At 53.1% G+C, this 22,660-nt stretch overlaps 1 protein-coding gene across 1 annotated transcript; it reads left to right on the forward strand.

Annotated features, from left to right (window-relative positions):
• Positions 1 to 3,722: 3,722 nt before the first annotated feature.
• Positions 3,723 to 13,451, forward strand: S1PR2 (sphingosine-1-phosphate receptor 2). Its single transcript, XM_023194248.2, has 2 exons — positions 3,723 to 3,862; positions 9,964 to 13,451. Exon 2 carries the CDS (start codon positions 10,006 to 10,008, stop codon positions 11,065 to 11,067), a length of 1,062 nt encoding a protein of 353 aa, XP_023050016.1. The 5' UTR covers positions 3,723 to 3,862; positions 9,964 to 10,005; the 3' UTR covers positions 11,068 to 13,451.
• Positions 13,452 to 22,660: the final 9,209 nt, after the last annotated feature.

Raw genomic sequence — 22,660 nt, forward strand, 5'->3', positions numbered from 1 at the left:
GCTAGTTTTTTTGTATTTTTTTAGTAGAGATGGGGTTTCACCATGTTAGCCAGGATGGTCTCGATCTCCTGACCTCGTGATCCACCCATCTCGGCCTCCCAAAGTGCTGGGATTACAGGCTTGAGCCACCGCGCCCGGCCAATTTTTGTATTTTTAATACAGACTGGGTTTCACCATGTTGGCCAGGCTGGTCTTGAACTCCTGACCTCGTGATCCGCCTGCCTTGGCCTCCCAATAATTTTTGTATTTTTAATAGAGATGGGGTTTCACCATATTGGTCAGCCTGGTCTTGAACTGCTGAACTCAGGTGATTCCCTTGCCTCGACCTCTTTGTACATTTTTTTGAATTGCTATTAGAAGCTAAAGATTTCAAACAGCCGGCTGGGCGCAGTGGCTTAGGCCTGTAATCCCAGCACTTTGGGAGTCTGAGGCAGGCGGATCACTTGAGATCAGGAGTTCAAGACCAGCCTGGCCAAAATGGAGATACCTCATCTCAAAAACAAACAAACAAACAAAAAACAGCCCTCCAGGGTATATCATGAAAAGCTGTTTCTTCTTACCTCATTTCCCTACCCACAGTTCCTCTCCCTAAGAGTAACTGTTGTGACTAGAGTCTGGTGCCTTCTGCCAGAGACAGAGTGTGTGTCACAGGCAAATGTGTGTGTATTTATATAGTTCTTATAAATACACCCAGAAATGCAATGCATACTGGTCTACACTGTACTTTTTCAACTTAATATGTGGAAGACCATTTCCCGTCAATACACACAAGACTACTCCATTTATTTATTTAGTTTTATTTATTTATTTAAAATGGAGTATTGCTCTGTCACCCAGGCTGGAGTGCAATAGCATGATCTCGGCGCACTACCACCTCTACCTCCAGGGTTCAAGCAATTCTCCTGCCTTAGTCTCCCGAGTAGCTGGGACTCCAGGCACACACTACCATTCCTGGCTAATTTTTGTACTTTTATTAGAGATGGGGTTTGCCATGTTGGCCAGCCTGGTCTCGAACTGTTGACCTCAGGTGATCCACCTGCCTTTGCCTCCCAAAGTGCTGGGATTACAGGTATGAGCCATCGCACCCAGCCTCTTTATTTTTATTTTATTTTATTTTTTGAGACGGAGTCTTGCTCTGTTGCCCAAGCTGAAGTCCAATGGCACCATCTTGGCTCACTGCAACCTCTGCCTCCCGGGTTCAAGCAATTTTCCTGCCTCAGCCTCCTGAGTAGCTGGGATTACAGGTGCCCGCCACCATGCCTGGCTAATTTTTTGTATTTTTAGTAGAGAAGGGGTTTTGCCATATTGGCCAGACTGGTCTCGAACTTCTGACCTCAAGTGATCCACCCACCTTGGAGTCCCAGAGTGCTGGGATTACAGGCATGAGTCACCAGGCCCAGTCAATTTTTGTATTTTTTGTAGAGATGGGGTTTCACCATGTTGCCCAGGCTGATCTAGAACTCCTGGGCTCAAGCAATTCACCCATCTTGGCTTCCCAAAGTGTTGGCATTACAGTCGTGAGCCACCGTGCCTGGCCAGATTATGTTTATAACATATAATGTGTACATTTTCACAAATGGTACCCTCATAAAAAGCCAAATCTCCCACCTGAACGTAAGATCCATTGGGTTGGCTGGGCACGGTTGCTCATGCCTGTAATCCCAGCACTTTGGGAGGCTGAGGTGGGCAGATCACAAGTTCCGGAGATTGAGACCATCCTGGCCAACATGGTGAACCTCTATCTCTACTAAAAATACAAAAATTGGCCGGGCGCGGTGGCTCAAGCCTGTAATTCCGGCACTTTGGGAGACCAAGACCGGTGGATCACGAGGTCAGGAGATCGAGACCATCCTGGCTAACCCGGTGAAACCCCGTCTCTACTAAAAAAATACAAAAAAACTAGCTGGGCGAGGTGGCGGGCGCCTGTAGTCCCAGTTACTCGGGAGGCTGAGGCAGGAGAATGGCGTGAACCCGGGAGGGGGAGCTTGCAGTGAGCTGAGATCCGGCCACTGCACTCCAGCCTGGGCGACAGAGCAAGACTCCGTCTCAAAAAAAAAAAAAAAAGAAAAATACAAAAATTAGCTGGGCATGGTGGCACATGCCTATAATCCCAGCTAGCTACTCAAGAGGCTGAGGCAGGAGAATCTCTTGAACCCAGAAGGCAGAGGTTTCAGTGAGCTGAGATTGTGCCACTGCACTCCAGCCTGGTGACAGAGCTAGACTCTGTCTCAAAAAAAAAAAAAAAAAAAAAAAATCCATTGGATGAGTTTTTCCTTTTTTTTTTGTTCACTGCTGTGCCCAGTAGGTGCATAAAAAATATTTGTTGCTGGGTGCTGTGGTTTACACCTGTAATCCCAGCACTTGGGGACGTCGAGGCAGGCGGATCACTTGAAGTCAAGAGTTTGAGACCAGCCTGGTCAATGTGGTAAAACCCTGTCTTTACTAAAAATACAAAAAATCAGCTGGGCGTGGTGGCATGCGCCTGTATTTCCAGCTACTCGAGAGGCTGAGGCACAGCAATAGCTTCAACCTGGGAGGCAGAGGCTGCAGTGAGCTGAGATGGCATCACTGCACTCCAGCCTGGGAGACAAAGGGAGACTCTGTCTCAAAAAAATTTGTTGAGGGAATGAGGGGCTCTCCTTTCCTGTTGTCAAACTGCTGGTTACACACACACACACGTACACAAACATCATTTGATGAAGGTGTAGTGTGCATCATTTCTACAGGCAGGCACACAGAAACGCCCAGGAATGAGTGAAAATTGGAAAACTGGATAGAAGACTGGGCCGGATGCCGGAAGGCAGGCACAAACTGGGCCTTGCTGGTGCCCCCTGCCAGAGGGGACAGTGATCTACAGAAGCAGGAAAGACTGTGGAGTGCCCCAGTCCCCCAGGGGAGAGAGGGCAGCACCTGAATTCTGGAGTCCTATCAAGGGAGAGACTGGCCGGGCTCAGTGGCTCACACCTGTCATTCCAGCACTTTGGGAGGCCGAGGCAGGAGGATTGCTTGAACGCAACAGTTCAAGACCAACCTGGGCAACATAGCGAGACCCCCACCTCTACAAAAAACTGCAAAAAATTAGCCAGGTGTGATGGCGTACCTGTAGACCCAGCTACTCTGGAGGCTGAGGCAGGAGGTTGAGGCTCCTGTGAGCTATGAATGAGCCACTGCACTATGGCCTGGGTGACAGAGCGAGACCCTGTCTCAAAAAAGAAAAAAAAAAAAAAGGGAGAGACCAATTTTGTCTTTGGGACAAGACATCGGACTTAGTAGGAATTTCATTATTTGTTGGGTGGACATACAGTAGGCATTTAATGCCTATTTGCAGCGTTGACAACTAGTAGGTACTTCCAAGGCTCTTTGTTGAGTAAATAAAGGTGACCTCGTGTTTTCTTCTAAGTCCAGGGTCCCAAGGGGTGAGCCCAGAGGTAACCTGGAGTTGAAGACAGCTGTTTCAGGTTGAGGCCACCTGGCCGAGAGTACTGTGACGTCACTAGGCTGCGTGACGTTTCCCGCCAGCCGGTTCTCACGGGTGGGGGCTGGGAGGGGCAAAGCGAGAGGTGGGGGGGCGGACAAAGGGGCCCTCCGTGCAGCTCCTGTCGGCCCCAGCATGCGTCCCGGCCAGCCGGCAGGTCACATCTGGAATTCATTGCAGCCGCCGCCGGAAAGGGGAGGAGAGGAGGGCGGGGCGAGCGGGGGGCAGAGGCGGCGGCGGCTCACCCCGCCCCCCCACTGTCCCTCGTCCCAGCCCCGGGACAGAGCCGAGCCCGGCGGGCAACCCCAGCCCCAGCCGCGGCCGCCCTGGGGACGCAGACGCCAAGGCCCCTCCGGCCAGGGCCGGGAGCCGGGCCGGCCTAGCCAGGTGAGCGCGCGTGAAGACTAGGAAACAGAAAGGGCGGGCCCTGGTCCCCTGAGGTCTCGGGATCCGAGCTAGGGGGCCCAGATCGGGGGGCTGGGGCGCGCACGCGCCGCCTGGGTTCCTGCTGCACGAAGCGGGTGGTCACCGTGCGCCCTCTCCAAGAGTCCGGGCAGCCCCCACTGCCTCGGCCGCAAACCCCCAGACTGTGCTCCCCGCCTTTCTCAGCGGCAGGAAGTTGGCGCCGGGGAGAAGGCGGAATCCGAGCGCTTTCGACTGGAGTCTTTGGGAGGCAGGACGCTGTGCCAGGGAACCAGGGTCTTGGGGAGTGTGTTTGGGGGAGGGGTGCAGCACCCCTCCTGGCTGACTCCTGCTGAGCTAGGGCAAAAGGATGTGCGCGCCGTGGAGCCTCCAAGCCAAGGGGCGGCACCCATGGGGAGGGCGATCGCACGTCGGGCTTTCTGCCTCGGTTTCCCCAAGTTGTTTGCCTCCTCCGGTTCCCCCGCGGGGGCGTGGCTTTGTTTTGGAAGGAAAGAAAAAGTGACTGCGTGGCTCAAGCGCCTCCTCTTTCAACTCCGGCTCAGGGATGGGTCGTGGGTGAAGGCGCGCGTGGCGCGGACCCCGCGTGGTCCCTGGTCGGGCGGAGCATCGGAACTCGCCCCCTTCTCCGGCACGGGTTGACTCACCCGGGGATTTCCACCCCCTCTGTCTCTGTCCTTGTCAGATGCTCCGGGCGCCACGCGCTGAGCCCACGGTCCCCCGCGTGGGGCGACTCGGGCAGGCGCGGAACTCGCGGTGCAGCTGCTGCTACGATCTGGTCCCCCACCCCCAGTCTTCCCAGAATCTCGAGGCGGGACCCCTGGCGGGACGGAGAGGAGTCCTTCCAGTCCCGTTTGGAGACGTTGGGGTGGTCTCGTAGCTGTAGTGGGGGAGAGGAGGCGTGGCTCCAGCGCAAGCGAGTGTGGATACTGCGCATTCCTAGGCCAGATAAGGAAGCCGAGAGTGCGGGTCAGCGCGGGGGCGGGTCCTGCTGCCATCTCCATGGAGACACGCTGGGCTTTGCCTGGTTGATGGTGGGCGGTGGGGGCGCTGCCCGGGGACCAGAGGTGTCTCCAGGCTCCTTCGTTGTTGTTTGGGTCTGGGCTGAACTTAGGAGGTTCCACCCTTGGGAACCCACTAGGGTCTCCTTTGTTCGTTGGTTCATTCATTCATTCATTCATTTGCCCATTCCACACGTTTTCTGAGTGTTTTCTTTGTGCCAGGCATCCCTGTAGGGGCTGATAGCTGACTTGCTCCCTGGCCTTACCCATTGACTGTCTAGGTGGAAGCCAGACAGAAAAGGAGGAATATCATGATAGTTTCCATAGTGGCTAGTGGCAAGCGCTGCGCAGATAATAAAATAAGATTCTGTGATTAGAAAAGGCTTGGAGACAGCTGCTATTGTAAACTGGAGGTCAGGGGAGTCCCCTCTGAGGAAGTGACCTTTAATAGAAACCCGAAAGATGGGGAGACAGTCATTCGAAGATTTGGGGAAAGGCCAGACGCGGTGGCTCACGCCTGTAATCCCAGCAGTTTCGGAGGCTTTGGCAGGTGAATCACCTGAAGTCAGAAGTTCCAGACCAGCCTGGCCAACATGGTGAAACCCCATCTCTACTAAAAATACAAAAGTTAGCTGGGTGTGGTGGTGGGTGCCTATAACCCCAGCTACTCAGGAGGCTGAGGCAGAAGGATCGCTTGAACTCAGGAGGCAGAAGTTGCGGTGAGCTGAAATCACACCACTGCACTCCAGCCTGGGCAACAGACTGAGTGTCTGTCTCAAAAAGAATTGAGGGAAAGTGTGCCCCAAACAGAACAGCAGGGGCAAAGGCTTGCAGGTAGGGGTGGGGGTAGCATGGAGGAGGCTTAGTGTGGTTGGAGTGGAATGGCCCTGGGGGAGAGTGGGAGGAGGTTTGTGGGCAGGGGCCATGCTACTTGGGCTATAGGGAGCCATGGGAGGATTTGGAGTTGGGGAGTGACACGGAGTTATGAGTTTAAAAGCTCCCCCTGGCTGCTTGGTAGAGAATGGCAGGGTAGAGGGTCCTGACAACCACAGGGAAACCAAAAAGTAGGGTGGCTACCATGGGCTCCATGGGTGACCAGGGGGAACTGTAACCACAGGGCTTGCCTCTCTGGAACTGGGAGTGGGTGGAGAGGAGCTTAGAAGCCACTGAGGCTTCCCCCATCCTTCCCCTCTCTTAATCTCCAGCCAAACAGTCGTCTGTGTCTATCTCTCTTCCCTTTCTTCCAAACCCCATCACTTGTCCCTCCTGTTCCATTTCAGGCCTGGACATTTTATGTGAGCCCAGTGGCCTCTTTCTGAGCTTCTGAGAGGGAGTCAGGAAGGACTTGGTGAAGGTGACTAGGAGACAGGCTCTGTGTCCTCAAAACCTGGTAACCTAACACAGGGAGGGGACACAGGCTAGGCCACAATCCACCTAGGGGGTGACTCTTCCGCCAGCTCCAACCTCAGTGCCCTGCTTCCTCTTTCTGGGAGGTGTCAACCACCTAAGTGCTCGCCTCAGTAAAGTCCTAGTGGTTAAGATGAGGCTTGGATAGAATGTGGGCCTCAGTTTCCCCTTCTCTAGGAGAGCTGCCTCTCCCTCTGTGAACGCCTTAACCTCCCCGGGCTGCAGAAGGTGAGAGTGCAGCGCCCCCAGTCTTCCTCTCAGGGAAGAAGAAAGACTGTAAAACAGGTCAGTCCCTGGAATGCAAGGGCTGAACACATTTCATTTCGTTTTGTTTTGAGACAGAGTCTCGCTCTGTCACCCAGGCTGGAGTGCAATGGCTGTGATCTCGGCTAACTGCAACCTCTGCCTCCCAGGTTCAGGTGATTTTCCTGCTTCAGTCTCCCGAGTAGCTGGGATTATAGGCGCGCACCACCACGCCCGGCTAATTTATTTTTTGTGTGTTTTGAATAGAGTGGGGAGTTTCACCATGTTGGCCAGGCTGGTCTCGAACTCATGATCTCAGGTGATGGGCCTGCCTTGGCTTCCCAGAGTGCTGGGATTACAGGAATGAGCCACGACGCCCGGCCTGAATATATTTCTTATTTCTCCAGGAAGCCACAGTAAATCTCTTGGTGAGCAGCAGAGGGGGCGGCTGCACTGCACAGTGTTCTTCCCAGGCCTGGAAAGGGACCTTGATTCTCACTTATGAACTCCAGGAGGGGCCCAGCAGGCCAGGGCAGCCTGGGGGCGTCTGGTCGGGGTGACCCAGCGGTCAGGCTGCGGTTCAAACTCCCTCTAGGGACGTCCACATAGCATTAACTCTATCCTTGGAAAGCCCGAGCTCCCGTCGCCTGTAAAGGATCCCATCAGTAGAGCTGGCCATAGCGCGCCCCCAACTGGACCAATCAGAGGCTGAAGATGGAAAGCGCGGGCCAATAGGCAAATCGCTCAGTGCCCTTGGATTGAAAATGAGCCAATCAGGGCGTGGACTGTTGCTGGCCCGTCAGCTGTGTGTGATCCCGCCGCAGCCTGGGCCCAAGCCTGCCTGGGCCCAAGCCTGCCTCTGCAGCGTGCAGAGGGCATCAAGATGCCTGGGGCTCCGTCCAGCAAAGGAACAAGGGGCCTCTGTGTGGCTATCTGGGAGGGGCAGCAGTCCCCGGGGACGTGCACAAGCCCTTGTCTGTTCCCAAACTAGGACGGATGTCCCTCCGCCCTGGGGGAGCAGCTGCCTCTGTCCAGCCAGGGGTCAGGATGCCCCTTGGAGGGGGTGGCCAGGGACTGAGATGGCTGGGTGACTCCGGAAGCCTCCATCACTCCTGGGCTCAGGAGAACTGGCCTAACCAGACTTTTCTGGAACGGTGCACACAGTCTTTGCCAGACGTGTTTCTAGGGACCTGGGGAGGACTCCCCTTACTCTCCCCGCTTCCTCCCGTTTGGCTACGGGCTGGAACTTCCTCTCCTTTCATGAAAGGCGTACACTGCACTGGCTCCTCTGACACCCCCCTAACCCTACCCCCAAGCTGGGGGAAGGCCATGGTGTCTGCCTCTCATCCTCTCTGGCCAAGAGTGCCTCTCCCCGCCCCCTCCCCCCACGGCTCAGTTTTCCTTGGTGGGTGGCGGTGGGGGGGATGGGAGGGGTTGGGGTGGAGGGATGGGAGGGGGTGGGGGGGTGACTCAGGCTTTCATGGAACAAATGCCTTACCCCCTTCAGGCGGGGCTGCACACCCCTCCACGACTCACATGACTTCAGCAAAGCTGCCCCATCCTCCCAGCCAGGACCTCCCAGATGGGGTCTCTCCCATCCTGACTCCCCCCACATCCCGCCTTCCTCACACCGGATGTGACTGCAGAGTGAGGACTCCACCCTGTTTGTTCCAGGGGCCTCACATCTGGATTTCATCCTGGCTGGGGAGGGGGTGCCAGCGCCCTGCCCATCCCCGCAGGACCTTCTGTCCCAGGGCAGAGCTAGATGGTGCTGATGAGAACAGGCTGTTGGCGATCTCCTCTGGTTGGCTTATATCCCTTCCCTTCCCAAAGGATTGGAGGAAAGAGGGGAGCTAATAACATTCCGCGATATTTGTTGAGTGCTTACTATGAGCTAAACGTGCCTCATGCGTCATTTAAAAGGATTTTCCCATCACCCCCATGAAGTGGGCTTTCTTCTCTCCATTGCACAGATAAGGAGGTTCAGGCTGAGACAGCGTCTAGGAACTTGCCCAGTGTTTCAGAGGTGGAATGGGAGCAAACTCTGGATTGCCTCCAAGGTCTGTGTCCTTGAAGATGGTGTGACCTCTGGGATGTTTGAACCTCAGGGCCGCCCTGGTGTCTCCCCAAGACCTTATCTTGGGAACACCCGTGGCCTCAAGACTTAGACCCAGCCTGAAATCCAGCGTTAGTGCGTGGTAATGAATGAGCAGGGCATGGAGCTCTCAGTGGTAAGATTCTCCCTGACCCAGGTCAGCATGAGGCCGCAGGCGCCTGTGTGTTCCAGAAAAGAGACAAAACCTCCAGGGCTTGCTCTCTGGGCAGGTGGACAAGGTTTCTGGAAGTCCACATTCTATTTTTCATGCTATTTGGGGGAGCTTCTGTCCCTTTGAAAGCGTGTAGCTACTCAGGAGGCTGAAGTAGGAGGATCACTAGAGCCCAGGAGTTGAGACGACTATGAGCTATGATCATGCCACTGCACTCCAGCCTGGGTGGCAGAGCAAGACCCCATCTCTAGAAAATAATAATGAAAATTAAAATAGGCAAGATGTCATGGTTCATGCCTGTAATCTCATTGCTTTGAGAGGCCAAGGAGAATTGCTTGAGGCCAGGAGTTCAGGACCAGCCTGGACAACACAGTGAGACCCAATCTCTAAAAAAAAAAAAAAAAAAAAATTAGCCAGGCAGCCGGGCCCAGTGGCTCACACTGGTAATCCCAGCACTTTGAGAGGCCGAGGCAGGCGGATCATGAGGTCAAAAATTCGAGACCAACATGGTGAAACCCGTTTCTATTAAAAATAAAAATAAAAAAAATTAGCTGGGTGTGGTGGTAGGTGCCTGTAATCCCAGCTACTCGGGAAGCTGAGGCAGGAGAATCACTTGAACCCAGGAGGAGGAGGTTGCAGTGAGCCAAGTGTGCCACAGCACTCCAGCCTGGGCAACAGAGCGAGACTCTGTCTCAAAAAAAAAAAAAAAATTAGCCAGGCATGGTGGCACGTGCTTGTAGCTGAAGCTGAGGTGGGAGGCTGAGGTGGGAAGATCACTTGAGCCCAGGAGTTCAAGGCTGCTGGGAGCTATGATTACTCCACTGCACTCCAGCCTGAATGACAGAGCAAGACCTTGTCTTTAAAATATAGATAAATAAAATAAATAAGAAAGAGTGTAGCCTAGGGCTTATAAGAGGCCGCAGAGCCAGTCTCTCTGGCCCTGCCGCTGGTTAAATTTGAGACTTTAGGAAAGTGAATTAACCTCTCTGGGTTTCCTATCTGTAAACGGGGATGACGATGATTCTGAATTCATGTGGCCCCTCCTCGAAGAGTAACAGAGCAAGAAATTGAATCTCAGCCCATCCGAGGCCAGAGCCCAGGTAGCAGCCATAGCTCTGACCTATTGTCTGTCTGTCTGTCTTCTCTGCAGTTCTGACAGCCCCATGGCCCCAGCAGGCCTCTGAGCCCCACCATGGGCAGCTTGTACTCGGAGTACCTGAACCCCAACAAGGTCCAGGAACACTATAATTATACCAAAGAGACGCTGGAAACGCAGGAGACGACCTCCCGCCAGGTGGCCTCGGCCTTCATCGTCATTCTCTGTTGCGCCATCGTGGTGGAAAACCTTCTGGTACTCATTGCGGTGGCTCGAAACAGCAAGTTCCACTCGGCAATGTACCTGTTTCTGGGTAACCTGGCTGCCTCCGATCTGCTGGCAGGCGTGGCCTTCGTAGCCAATACCTTGCTCTCCGGCTCTGTCACGCTGAGGCTGACGCCTGTGCAGTGGTTTGCCCGGGAGGGCTCTGCCTTCATCACGCTCTCCGCCTCGGTCTTCAGCCTCCTGGCCATCGCCATCGAGCGCCATGTGGCCATTGCCAAGGTCAAGCTGTACGGCAGCGACAAGAGCTGCCGCATGCTCCTGCTCATCGGGGCCTCGTGGCTCATCTCTCTGGTCCTCGGTGGCCTGCCCATCCTTGGCTGGAACTGCCTGGGCCATCTTGAGGCCTGCTCCACTGTCCTGCCTCTCTATGCGAAGCATTATGTGCTGTGCGTGGTGACCGTCTTCTCCGTCATCCTGTTGGCCATCGTGGTGCTGTACATACGCATCTACTGCGTGGTCCGCTCAAGCCACGCTGACGTGGCTGGCCCGCAGACCCTAGCCCTGCTCAAGACGGTCACCATCGTGCTAGGTGTCTTTATCGTCTGCTGGCTGCCCGCCTTCAGCATCCTCCTTCTGGACTATGCCTGTCCCGTCCACTCCTGCCCGATCCTCTACAAAGCCCACTACTTTTTCGCCTTCGCCACCCTGAATTCGCTGCTCAACCCCGTCATCTACACGTGGCGCAGCCGGGACTTGCGTCGGGAGGTGCTTCGGCCGCTGCAGTGCTGGCGGCCGGGGGTGGGGGTGCAAGGACGGAGGCGGGACGGGACCCCAGGCCACCACCTCCTGCCACTCCGCAGCTCCAGCTCCCTGGAGAGGGGCACGCACATGCCCACGTCGCCCACATTTCTGGAGGGCAACACGGTGGTCTGAGGTGGGGGTGGACCAACAACCAGGCCAAGGCAGAGGGGTTTGTGGAGAGGCCACTGGGTGACCCCAGACAGAGACGTGGGGCTGCCGAGCCAGATGCCCCCGCCCGACAGACCTGGGTGATGTTGCAAATATTTCACACCTGGAAAGGCCAGATAAGGCACTGACTAGTCACATAGCAGTGTTGCAGTGGGGTCCTAAGGGCCAGTCTGGTGGCTGGTGTGACCCCTTTAGAACTGGATCCTGGGGAGTCCAGGGTAGGGGACCTGTGAAGAGCCAGGGTGAGGGCAGGCAGCATTTAAGGGGAGGTCAGGGGAGGAGCGCTTTACTACCTGGTACAAAGAATTTTTTTTTTTTTTTTTTTTTTTTGAGACAGAGCCTTGCACTGTTTCCCAGGCTGGAGTACAGTGGCATGATCTCGGCTCACTGCAAGCTCTGCCTCCTGGGTTCACGCCATTCTCCTGCCTCAGCCTCCCGAGTAGCTGGGACTACAGGTGCCCACCACCACACCTGGCTAATTTTTTGCACTTTTGGTAGAGACGGGGTTTCACCGTGTTAGCCAGGATGGTCTCGATCTCCTGACCTCGTGATCCACCTGCCTCGGCCTCCCAAAGTGCTGGGATTACAGGTGTGAGCCATTGTGTCCGGCCGTTTTTTTTTTTTTTTTTTTTTTTTTGAGGTGAAGTCTCGCTCTGTTGCCCAGGCTAGAGTGCAGTGGTGCAGTCTCAGCTCACCGCAACCTCCACCTCCGGGGTTCAAGTGATTCTCCTGCCTGAGCATCCTGAATAGCTGGGATTACAGGTGCCTACCACCACGCCCGGTTAATTTTTTTTTTTGTATTTTTAGTAGAGACGGGGTTTCACCATGTGGGCCAGGCTGGTCTCGAACTCCTGACCTCATGATCCACCCGCCTTGGCCTCCCCAAGTGTGGGATTACAGGTGTGAGCCACCGCACCTAGCGGTACAAAGAATTTCTACATTTTCTTCCCTGGCCTCCAGTCCTGCACCAATTTCTCCTTTTCAAATGTATTCCTCCTGCCACCTTCTCTGGGCAACTTCGTGCCACTTCGGAACCACTGTCCCGAGGAGCTAGAGGCCTCCTGTCTGACCCTCCAGAGCCCAAATCCACAGCTTCCCCAAATTTTATCAGCTGCCACTTGATGACTCCTCCTCTTCTCTCTGAGGCCCGGAAACCACGGCTGGAGGTGGGGAGGGGATGGCGACTGAGGTCCATTCCTCATTCTCAGACCTCATTGGTCAATTGCACTATTTGGGGCACAGAGGAATCACCAAAAGTGGGAAAAACCAGTGTGGGTGGCTGGGGAGGGCTTTGGGACTCTTGATGTGGGGTAGGGCGCAACTTGAGAAAATTCTGGGGGCGATGTTTGCACAGACACCCTCCTTTCAAAAACAGCCACTCCCAGGCTATTTTTGGGTCCACACCTGCAGCCCCAGCTAAAGTACCAGGTCTCCTGAGCAAGGCAGAGAGAAGCCTTGAGCCTGAACCCTGCTGTGTCTTCTTTCAAAAAAAAATTTTTTTTTTACATGGTTTCAAGATTTTTGTTTTGTTTTGTTTTTGAGACAGAGTCTACTCTGTCACCCAGACTGGAGTGGCAGTGGTTCAATCTCCGTTTGCTGCCACCTCCACCTCCTGGGTTCAAGCACTTCTCCTGCTTTAGCCTCCTGAGTAGCTGGGACTACAGGCGCCTGCCACCATGCCTGGCTAATTTTTGTATTTTTAGTAGAGACGGGGTTTCACTATGTTGGCCAGGCTGGTTTCAAACTCCTGACCTCAAGTGATCTGCCCGCCTCGGCCTCCCAAAGTGCTGGGATTACAGGTATGAGCCACTGTGCCCGGCCTTCTTCTTTCAAGTTATATTGAATGGAGCATGGGGGTGGCAGTGGCTAGGGACATTTCCTGGGCACACTCTCCCCTAACCTGCCCCAGAAGGATTTCACAAAAACCTGTGGATAATGGAAGGGATGTTACGGTACAAACGTATATTTATGTGTGTGTGTGTGCGCGCGTGCGCGCGCGTAGGCGTGATGTCTGTGACCCCCCCCTCCCCATTGTATTTCCCCAGAATGAATGCTGTCCTGTCTTCTCATGTCTGTGTTGAAGCTGCCAAAATCGGGGAGCTCTGGGCCTGCCCAGACCCCTTTGGAATTGCTGGCCCATCCCCCCACTGGAGAGCTGGGGTGCAGCTCACCTTGGGGAAGGAAACCTCATGCCTCAGAGTAATTTCTTGTGAATGCGAAGCCTCGGGGAGCAGGTCTTTGGGGGGCAAGGAGCCAGTCAGGGGCTTGTTTCCTCTCATAGAGCTCCCCAGACGTGCCCCCGCAATGCCTGAAACCCAGACCTAGGCCAATAAACGGTTCAGTTTCTCTTTCTGGTGGTTGGTGTGTCTTTTCAGGAAGCACTTTCCCCCAGGAGCGCCCCATGGCTGGGCTGGATGGAACAGGAGGGGGGCTGCTGCCTGAGTTACTCACCCTTTGCCAACCTTTCCATTCTGTGCCCCTGACACCCTTAACCCGGCCTGAGCCAGGAGAAAACAGAGGTCAACTGGGATCTTTCTCAGGGGCAACTCTCCTGCCCCTCCCGGGGATTAACTAGGCCTGGGATCTCCCTGTTTTCCCTGAAAGAGACAGCCTGGTGGGTGGTGGGAGGCTCCTACATCCTTCCAATTGTATGTGTCTCCCGGGGAGCTGGAGAGATGGTTTGAGGAGGGTACAAAGAACCCAGATAAGGCCGGCGCGGTGGCTCAAGCCTGTAATCCCAGCACTTTGGGAGGCCGAGACGGGAGAATCACGAGGTCAGGAGATCCAGACCATCCTGGCTAACACGGTGAAACCCCGTCTCTACTAAAAACACAAAAACTAGCTGGGCGAGGTGGCGGGCGCCTGTAGTCTCAGCTACTCGGGAGGCTGAGGCAGGAGAATGGCGTAAACCCGGGAGGCGGAGCTTGCAGTGAGCTGAGATCCAGCCACTGCACTCCAGTCCGGGTGACAGAGCAAGACTCCGCCTCAAAAAAAAAAAGAACCCAGATACCTACCCTTAGACTCGGTGTTCCCAAAAGTAATGGCTGATCTCCACCAAGCACTTTCCAGGCATAAAGACTTGACTGCTCAAGAGGTAGAAGTTACTATAAACTCTTATGGAGGTGTGAGTTCAGAGAGATCAAGCAAACTGCTCAGAGTCACACAGCACTAGTCGGGGTAGCGCCTGTCTGAGTTTGAACCCAAGCAGGCTGACTCCAGACCACACTGGATCCACCACTGGGCTAGAGAGAGGCCACTCAGCTGAGTGCAGTGCTCACTCCTATAATTCCAGCACTTCGGGTGGCTGAGGTGGGTGGATCACTTGAGATCAGGAGTTTGAGACCAGCCTGGCCAACATGGTGAAATCCCGGATCTGCAAAAAATACAAAAATTAGCTGGGTGTGGTGGCGGGCGCCTGTAGTCCCAGCTACTCGGGAGGCTGAGGCAAGAGAATTGCTTGAACCGGGGAGGTGGAGGTTGCAGTGAGCCGAGATCACGGCACTGCACTCCAGCCTGGGCGACAGAGCAGAACAAAAAATGAGAGAGAGAGGCCACTCAGCCCCCTCTTTGCCATGGAAGGAGGAGTCACGAAGTTCATCAAGAACCAGGAGAAGCCAAGACAGGATGCAGCCTGGAGTGGGTCCCTCGGTGGGCTCACTGGTGACATCCTCTTTTGTCTGCAGGCAGCCGGCTCAGTGACTCCTTTGAAGACAGGTCTAGAGTTTTTGTTTTTGTTTTTGAGACAAGGTCTTGCTCTGTTGCCTAGGCTGTAGTGCAGTTGGTGTCACCATGGTTCACTTCAGCCTCCAAGTAGCTGGGACCACAGACATGCACCATCATGCCTGGCTAATTTTTGAATTTTTATTTATTTATTTTGTTTTGTAGAGGGGGGTCTCCCTACGTTGCCCAGGCTGGTCTGGAAATCCTGGGCAAGCGATCCTCCTGCCTCCACCTTGGCCTCCCAAAGTGCTGGGATTTCAGGCATGAACAGATGGGGGACCCTAGGCCCCCAAGCTGGAGCCCCACATGGCAACACCAGCTCAAAGACTAGGACAGCCAGTGAGAGAGAAGGCAGACCGCAGAGGCTGAGGGCCTGCAACCCCCATCGGAATTCCCCTTCTCTAGCAGTTGAGACAACAACCTCTGTTTGGAAACCTGAACCCTAGATGGGATTGGGGGTGGGGTGGGGGAAAAAGGCACAGGCCAGGCCGGAGCCAGTAGATTTTCCCCAGGTACCCACAGGGTTCTCTATCTCCCCCTTCAGGACTCTGCTTAAATGCCACCTCCTCAGAGAGGCCCTCCCTAGCCACCTTCTTCCTCCTCACTTGCTTATCACCTGGCAGTATATGATTAAGTTGGTGCAAAAGTCATGGCGATTTTTGCCATTAAGGCCATTTCTTTTAATGGCAAAAGCTGCAATGATTTTTTTTTTTTTTTTGAGACGGAGTCTGGCTCTGTCGTCCAGGCTGGAGTGCAGTGGCGCGATCTCGGCTCACTGCAAATTCCGCCTCCTGGGTTCATGCCATTCTCCTGCCTCAGCCTCCTGAGTAGCTGGGACTACAGGTGCCCGCCAGCACGTCCAGCTCATTTTTTTGTAGTTTTTAGCAGAGACGGGGTTTCACCATGTTAGCCAGGATGGTCTCTATCTCCTGACTTCGTGATCCAGCCGCCTCGGCCTCTCAAAGTGCTGGGATTACAGGCTTGAGCCACTGCACCCGGCCTATGCAATGACTTTTAATGGCAAAAACTGCAATGACTTTAGCACCAACCCAATATATATCAATTTATCTGTGTGTACCCCCATTAAAATACAAGCACCATGAATATAGGACTGCACCTGCCTTATTTACTAATGTATCTCCAGCGTTTTTCTTTTTTCTTTTCTTTTCTTTTTTTTTTTTTTTTTTTTGAGACAGAGTCTCGCTCTGTCGCCCAGGCTGGAGTGCAGTGGCCGGATCTCAGCTCACTGCAAGCTCCGCCTCCCAGGTTTGCGCCAGCCTCAGCCTCCCGAGTAGCTGGGACTACAGGCACCTGCCACCATGCCCGGCTAGTTTTTTGTATTTTTTTAGTAGAGACGGGGTTTCACCGTGTTAGTCAGGATGGTCTCGATCTTCTAACCTTGTGACCCGCCCATCTCGGCCTCCCAAAGTGCTGGGATTACAGGCTTGAGCCACTGCGCCCAGCGCGTTTTGTTTTTTTTTTTGAGACAAGGTCTCACTCTGTTACCCAGGCTTGAGTGCAGCGGTGCAATCACAGCTCACTGCAGCCTCAACCTCATGGGCTCATGGGCTCAGATGATCCTTCCACCTCAGCCTTCCTAGTAGCTGGCATTATAAGCCTGCTAATTTTCTTGTTTTGTAGAGACATGGTTCTGCCGTGTTGCCCAGGCTGGTCTTGAACTCCTGGACTTAAGAGATCCGCCCGCCTCAACCTCCCAAAGTGCTGAGATTACAGGTGTGAACCTCCTTGACTGGCAATTTATAGCTCTCTAGCATCTTTTTTTTTTTTTTTTAATACAGGGTCTGGCTCTGTCACTCAGGCTGGAGTGCAGTGGCGTAATCACAGCTCACTGTAGCCTTGACCTCCTGGGCTCAAGCCATCCTCCCACCTCAATCTCCCAAATAGGTGGAACCACACGTATGTGCCAACACACTGGCCTACTTTTTTGTATTGTTTGTAGAGACAGGGTTTCACCATGTTGCCCAGGTTGGTCTCAAACTCCTGGGCTCAGTGATCCACCCACCTCAGCCTTCCAAAGTGCTGGGATTACAGGCACATGAGTCACCATGCCTGGCTATCTCTAACATCTTAAACATTACTTAGCTTGTTCCCACCCCAGGGCCTTTGCACCTGCTGTTCCCTCTGCCTGGAATGCCTACACACAGTAGGTTCTCAATAAATGCTTGTTGAATAAATAAAGCAAAAGCAAATGATGGTCATGTCAGTGAGTGTTAAGTGCTAGGAAGAAAATAAAATAGGGCCAGACACGGTGGCTCATGCCTGTAATTCCAGCATTTTGGGAGGCTGAGGCGGGCAGATCACCTGAGGTCAGGAGTTTGAAACCAGCCTGGCCAGCATGGTGAAACCTCATCTCTACTAAAAATACAAAATTAGCCAGGTGTGGTAGTGGGCATCTGTAATTCCAGCGACTCCAGAGGCTGAGGCTGGAGAATTGCTTGAACCTGGGTGCTGGGGTTTGCAGTGAGCTGAGATCACACCTTTGCACTCCAGCCTGGGCAACAAAAGTGAAACCCAGTCTAACAAAAAGAAAAGAAAAAGAATTAAAATAAAATACACAGGGCCAGGCCTGGTGGCTCATGCCTGTAATCCCAGCACTTTGGGAGGCTGAGGTGGGCGGATCACCTGAGGTCAGGAGTTTTTTGTTTGTTTGTTTGTTTGTTTGTCTGAGACAGATTCTTGTTCTGTCACCCAGGCTGGAGTGCAATGATGTGATCTCAACTCACCGCAACCTCCACCTCCTGAGTTCAAGCGATTCTCCTGCCTCAGCCTCCCGAGTAGCTGGCATTACAGGCATGTGCCACCAAGTCTGGCTAATTTTTGTATTTGTAGTAGAGACGGGGTTTTCACCATGTTGGTCAGGCTGGTGTCAAACTCCCGGCCTCAAGTGATCCACTAGCCCTGGCCTCCCGAAGTGCTGGGATTACAGGCGTGAGCCACTGTGCCCAGCCAAGGTCAAGAGTTTGAAACCAGCCTGGCCAGCATGGTGAAACCCTCTGTCTACCAAAAATACAAAATTAGGCCATGTGCCTAATTTTGGGATTATGCCTATAATTCCAGCACCTGGAGAGGCCAGGGCAAGTGGATCATGAAGTCAGGAGTTCAAGACCAGCCTGGCCAACATGGTGAAACCCTGTCTGTACTAAAAATACAAAAATTAGCCGGGCATGGTGGCGTGCACCTGTAGTCCCAGCTACTTGGGAGGCTGAGGCAGGAGAATTGCTTGAACCTGGGAGCGGAGGTTGCAGTGAGCCAAGATCGTGCCACTGCACTCCAGCCTGGGCAACAGAGTGAGACTCTGTCTCAAAAAAAAAAACAGCCGGGTGTGGTGGTGGGCGCCTGTAATCACAGCTAGCCTGGAGGTTGAGCCTGGAGAATTGCTTGAACCCAGGAGTCGGAGGTTGCAGTGAGCCAAGATCACGCCTTTGCACTCCAGCCTGGGCAACAGGAGCGAAACTCCATCCCCTCCCCCAAAAAAGAGGTGGCATTTGTCCCCTGGACAGAACTGCTGCCGCTGTCACCGTCTCTGACTAATATTGCCCAGGTCTCACCACCCCCACCAGGCCTTGGGGAAGCCACAGCGCAGCCGCAGCCTACAGGCCAGCCAGACCCCCACCCGTGCTGCCCCACAGCCCCTGCAGATGGGGCCCTGCGCCTACAAGATCAGGCAGTTCCTGGACTGTCCGACCACTGAGAGTGACCTGTCCCTGTGTGAGGGCTTCACTGAGGCCCCAAAGCAGTGCAAGTACAACCATGGTCTAAGCTCCCTGCCCTGAAGATGTCGGTGCAGACTTGGGGGCCAGCCCTGCACCCACCTCTACCCCTCGCCCACAGCTGGACCACAACACCAGATTGTACCTGGATAGCTGGGATTGGAAGTGAGGAGGAGGTTTCTCACCCCACAGATAACCCAAGACACAAATGTGCAATTAAAAGAGTTTATTTTAGACCACAAAAACAAATGAAAACAAAACAAACAAATAAAAAACAAAGAAACAAAAAGAAAAGAAAATAGTGCCAGGTGCTGTAGCTCACACCCATAATCCCCGCACTTTGGAATGCTGAGGTGAGTGGATCACCTGAGGTCAGGAGTTTGAAACCAGCCTGGCCGCATGGCGAAACCCCATCTCTACTAAAAATACAAAATTAGCCAGGCGTGGTGGTGGGCGCCTGTAATCCCAGCTACTTGGGAGGCTGAGGCAGGAGAATTGCTTGAACCCGGGAGGTGGAGGTTGCAGTGAGCCGAGATCACACCATTGCACTCCAGTCCAGCCTGGGCAACAAAAGTGAAACTCCGTCTCAAAAAAAAAAAAGAAAAGGAAAAGAAATAGGCGGGCGTGGTGGCTCATGCCTGTAATCCCAGAACTTTGGGAGGCCGAGACGGGCGAATCACGAGATCAGGAGATCGAGACCGTCCTGGCTAACAGTGTGAAACCCCATCTCTACTAAAAATACAAAAAACTAGCTGGGCATGGTGGCAGGCGCCTGTAGTCCCAGCTGCTCAGGAGGCTGAGGCAGGAGAATGGGGTGAACCTGGGAGGCGGAGCTTGCAGTGAGCTGAGATTGTGCCACTGCACTCCAGCCTGGGCGACAGGACCGGACTCCGTCTCAAAAGAAAAAAAGAGAAGGAAATAAAATAGGGCCAGACATGGTGACTCATGCCTGTAATCCCAGCCCTTTGGAGGGCCAAGGCAGGAAGCTCACTTGGGGCCAGGAGTTTGAAATGAGTCTGGGCAACATAGTGAGACTCCATCTGTAAAAATAAGTAAATAAATACATATATACCCTGGTGTGGTGGTATGTGTCTATAGTCCTGGCCACTCTGGAGGCGGAGGTGGGAGGATTCTTTGAGCCCAGGCGACTGAGGCTGCAGTGAGCCATGGGCATGCCACTGCACTCCAGCCTGGGCAACAGAGTGAGACCCTGTCTCAAAAAATAAAGTTTGACGTGTGCTCGTGTGCTGGGCACTGTTAGAATCATTTGACATCTGCAAACTTCTGGAATCCTCACAATAATCCTATAGAGTAGGTGCTATTAATGGCTTTTTGACAGATAAAGAAACCGAGGCACAGAGAGGTTAAGTAATTCACCCAAGGTCAAGTAGCATGGGAGTCAAGTGGCCAGGATTGGAACCCAGGCAGTCACTGAAGACCACAATCATATCTTTTTGTTTGTTTTTGAGACAGAGTCTGGCTCTGTCGCCCAGGCTGGAGTGCAGTGGCGCGATCTGGGCTCACTGCAAGCTCCGCCTCCTGGGTTCACGCCATTCTCCTGCCTCAGCCTCCCGAGAAGCTGGGACTACATGCGCCCACCACCTCGCCCGGCTAGTTTTTTGTATTTTTTAGTAGAGATGGGGTTTCACCATGTTAGCCAGGATGGGTCTCGATCTCCTGACCTCGTGATCTGCCCATCTCGGCCTCCCAAAGTGCTGGGATTACAGGCTTGAGCCACCGCGCCCGGCTTTTTTTTTTTTTTGAGATAGAGTTTCGCTCTTGTCACCCAGGCTGGAGTACAGTGGCGCGGTCTTGGCTCACTGCAACCTCTGCCTCCCAGGTTCAAGCGCTTCTCCCACATCAGCCTTCTGAGTAGCTGGGATTACAGGCGTGCACCACCACACCCAGTACACTGGGTGCACACTCACACCCAGTGAGATGGAGTCTTGCACTGTTGCCCAGGCTGGAGTGCAATAGCCTGATCTCGGCTCACTGCAACCTTCGCCTCCCAGGTTCAAGAGATTCTCCTTGTCTCAGCCTCTCAAGTAGCTGGGATTACAGGCGCCCACAACCACGCCTGGATTTTTTTTTTTTTTTTTTTTTGTATTTTTAGTAGAGACAGGGTTTCACCATGTTGGCCAGGCTAGTCTCGAACTCCTGACCTCATGATACACCCGCCTCAGCCTCCCAAAGTGCTGGGATTACAGGCATGAGCCACCGCGCCTGGCCCATAGTCATATCTGATCCTCCTCAATATCCGGATCTGAAGATTCTGTTTGTTGATAGCTCTCAAATCTTGGGGCCCAAATTAAAGTGGTCCTTCCAGCAGGAAACACAAGATGACTTTCACCTCCTTTTTTCCTCAATAGGGACCAACAAAGGAATGACCTGGAAGAACCTGCTTAAATGCAAATTCTCAACCTCTGTGGTCAGAGATTCTGACAAAACAGGTCTGGAATGAACCTAGAAATGTGTGGGTTTTTTTTTTACCAGGAACCCCTGGTAATTTAAAAATATGTAGTCCTTGGCTGGGCACAGTGGCTCATGCCTGTAATCCCAGCACTCTAAGAAGCCATGGCGGGTGGATCACCTGAGGTCGGGAGTTCAAGACCAGCCTGACCGACGTGGAGAAACCCTGTCTCTACTAAAAATACAAAAGTACAAAATATAAAATACAAAATACACACACAAAAAATACAAAATACATAAAAGGTTGCGGTGAGCTGAGATCCCGCCATTGCACTCCAGCCTGGGCAACAAGAGTGAAACTCCATCTCAAAAAATAAAAAAATAAAAATAAAAAGTAGGCGTTGCACTATATTCTGTTTTATTGTTGTTTTGGAGACAGGGTCTTACTCTGTCACCCAGGCTGGAGTGCAGTGGTGCCATCTCGGCTCACTGCAGCCTCAACGTCCCAGGCTCAAGTGATTCTCCTGCCTCAGCCTCCTGAGAAGCTGGGACTGTAGGCACTTGCCACCAAGCTTGGCTACTTTTTAAATTTTTTATTTGTAGACGTTGGCTTTTGCCATGTTCCCTAAGCTGGGCTCAAACTCCTGGGCTCAAGCGATCCTCCCACCTTGGCTTCCCAAAGTGCTGGGATTACAGGTGTGAGTCACTGTGCTTGGTCCTTGCACCATATTCTAAGAAGCATTCTTGGCTCCATAATTCGGAGCAGCACTGCCATGAGCATTACAAATAGGACTACTGTGAGGCAGGCAGGGACTGAATTTTACATATTATTGAATTTTAATTAACAGAAATCATTAGCTATAATATTGGACAGCATAATTCTGGGTTTCATATTTCTAGTTTCTGCAACCTCTGAGCAACTGAGCTCTTTTGATTTTTGATTACTATCTCAACAATTTTTCTTTCCTTTTTTTTTTTTTTTTTGAGACGGTGTCTCACACTGTCGCCTGGGTTGGAGTGCAATGGCAGATCTCAGCTCACTGCAACCTCTGCCTCCCGGATTCAAGTGATTCTCCTGCCTCAGCCTCCCGAGTAGCTGGGATTACAGGTGCCCACCAGGCCCGGCTAACTTTTTTTTTTTTTTGTATTTTTAGTAGAGACAGGGTTTCACTATGTTGGCCAGACTGGTCTTGAACTCCTGACTTTGTGATTTGCCCGTCTTGGCCTCCCAAAGTGCTGGGATTACAGGCATGAGCCACCACGCCCAGCCCATCTCAACAATTTTTTTTTTTTTAGACAGCGTTTCACTCTTGTTGCCCAGGTTGGAATGTAATGGTGCAGGCTTGGCTCACTGCAACCTCCACCTCCTGCGTTCAGGTGATTCTCCTGACTCAGCCTCCCAAGTAGCTGGGATTATAGGCGCATGCCACAATTTTGTATTTCTAGTAGAGACAGGGTTTCACCATGTTGGCTAGAGTGATCTCGAACTCCTGACCTCAGGGGATCCGCCTGCCTCAGCCTCCCAAAGTGCTGGGATTACAGGCGTGAGCCACTGCACCTGGCCAGAACAAGGCATTCTCTAACATAACCTCAGTCAAATGATTAAAAGTAGGAAATCTGCAAACCTAATTAGATTTCTCCATTGTCACCTCACTGACCTTTATAGCAAAAGAAAATCCCAGATCACTTGTTGTTTC

Source organism: Piliocolobus tephrosceles, chromosome 21, assembly GCF_002776525.5.
Source record: "Piliocolobus tephrosceles isolate RC106 chromosome 21, ASM277652v3, whole genome shotgun sequence".
NCBI classification, from domain to species: Eukaryota; Metazoa; Chordata; class Mammalia; order Primates; family Cercopithecidae; genus Piliocolobus; species Piliocolobus tephrosceles.

Excerpts from the sequence above, each read along its gene's own strand:
- S1PR2 (XM_023194248.2), top strand. The coding sequence starts at position 10,006 with ATGGGCAGCTTGTACTCGGAGTACCTGAACCCCAACAAGGTCCAGGAA.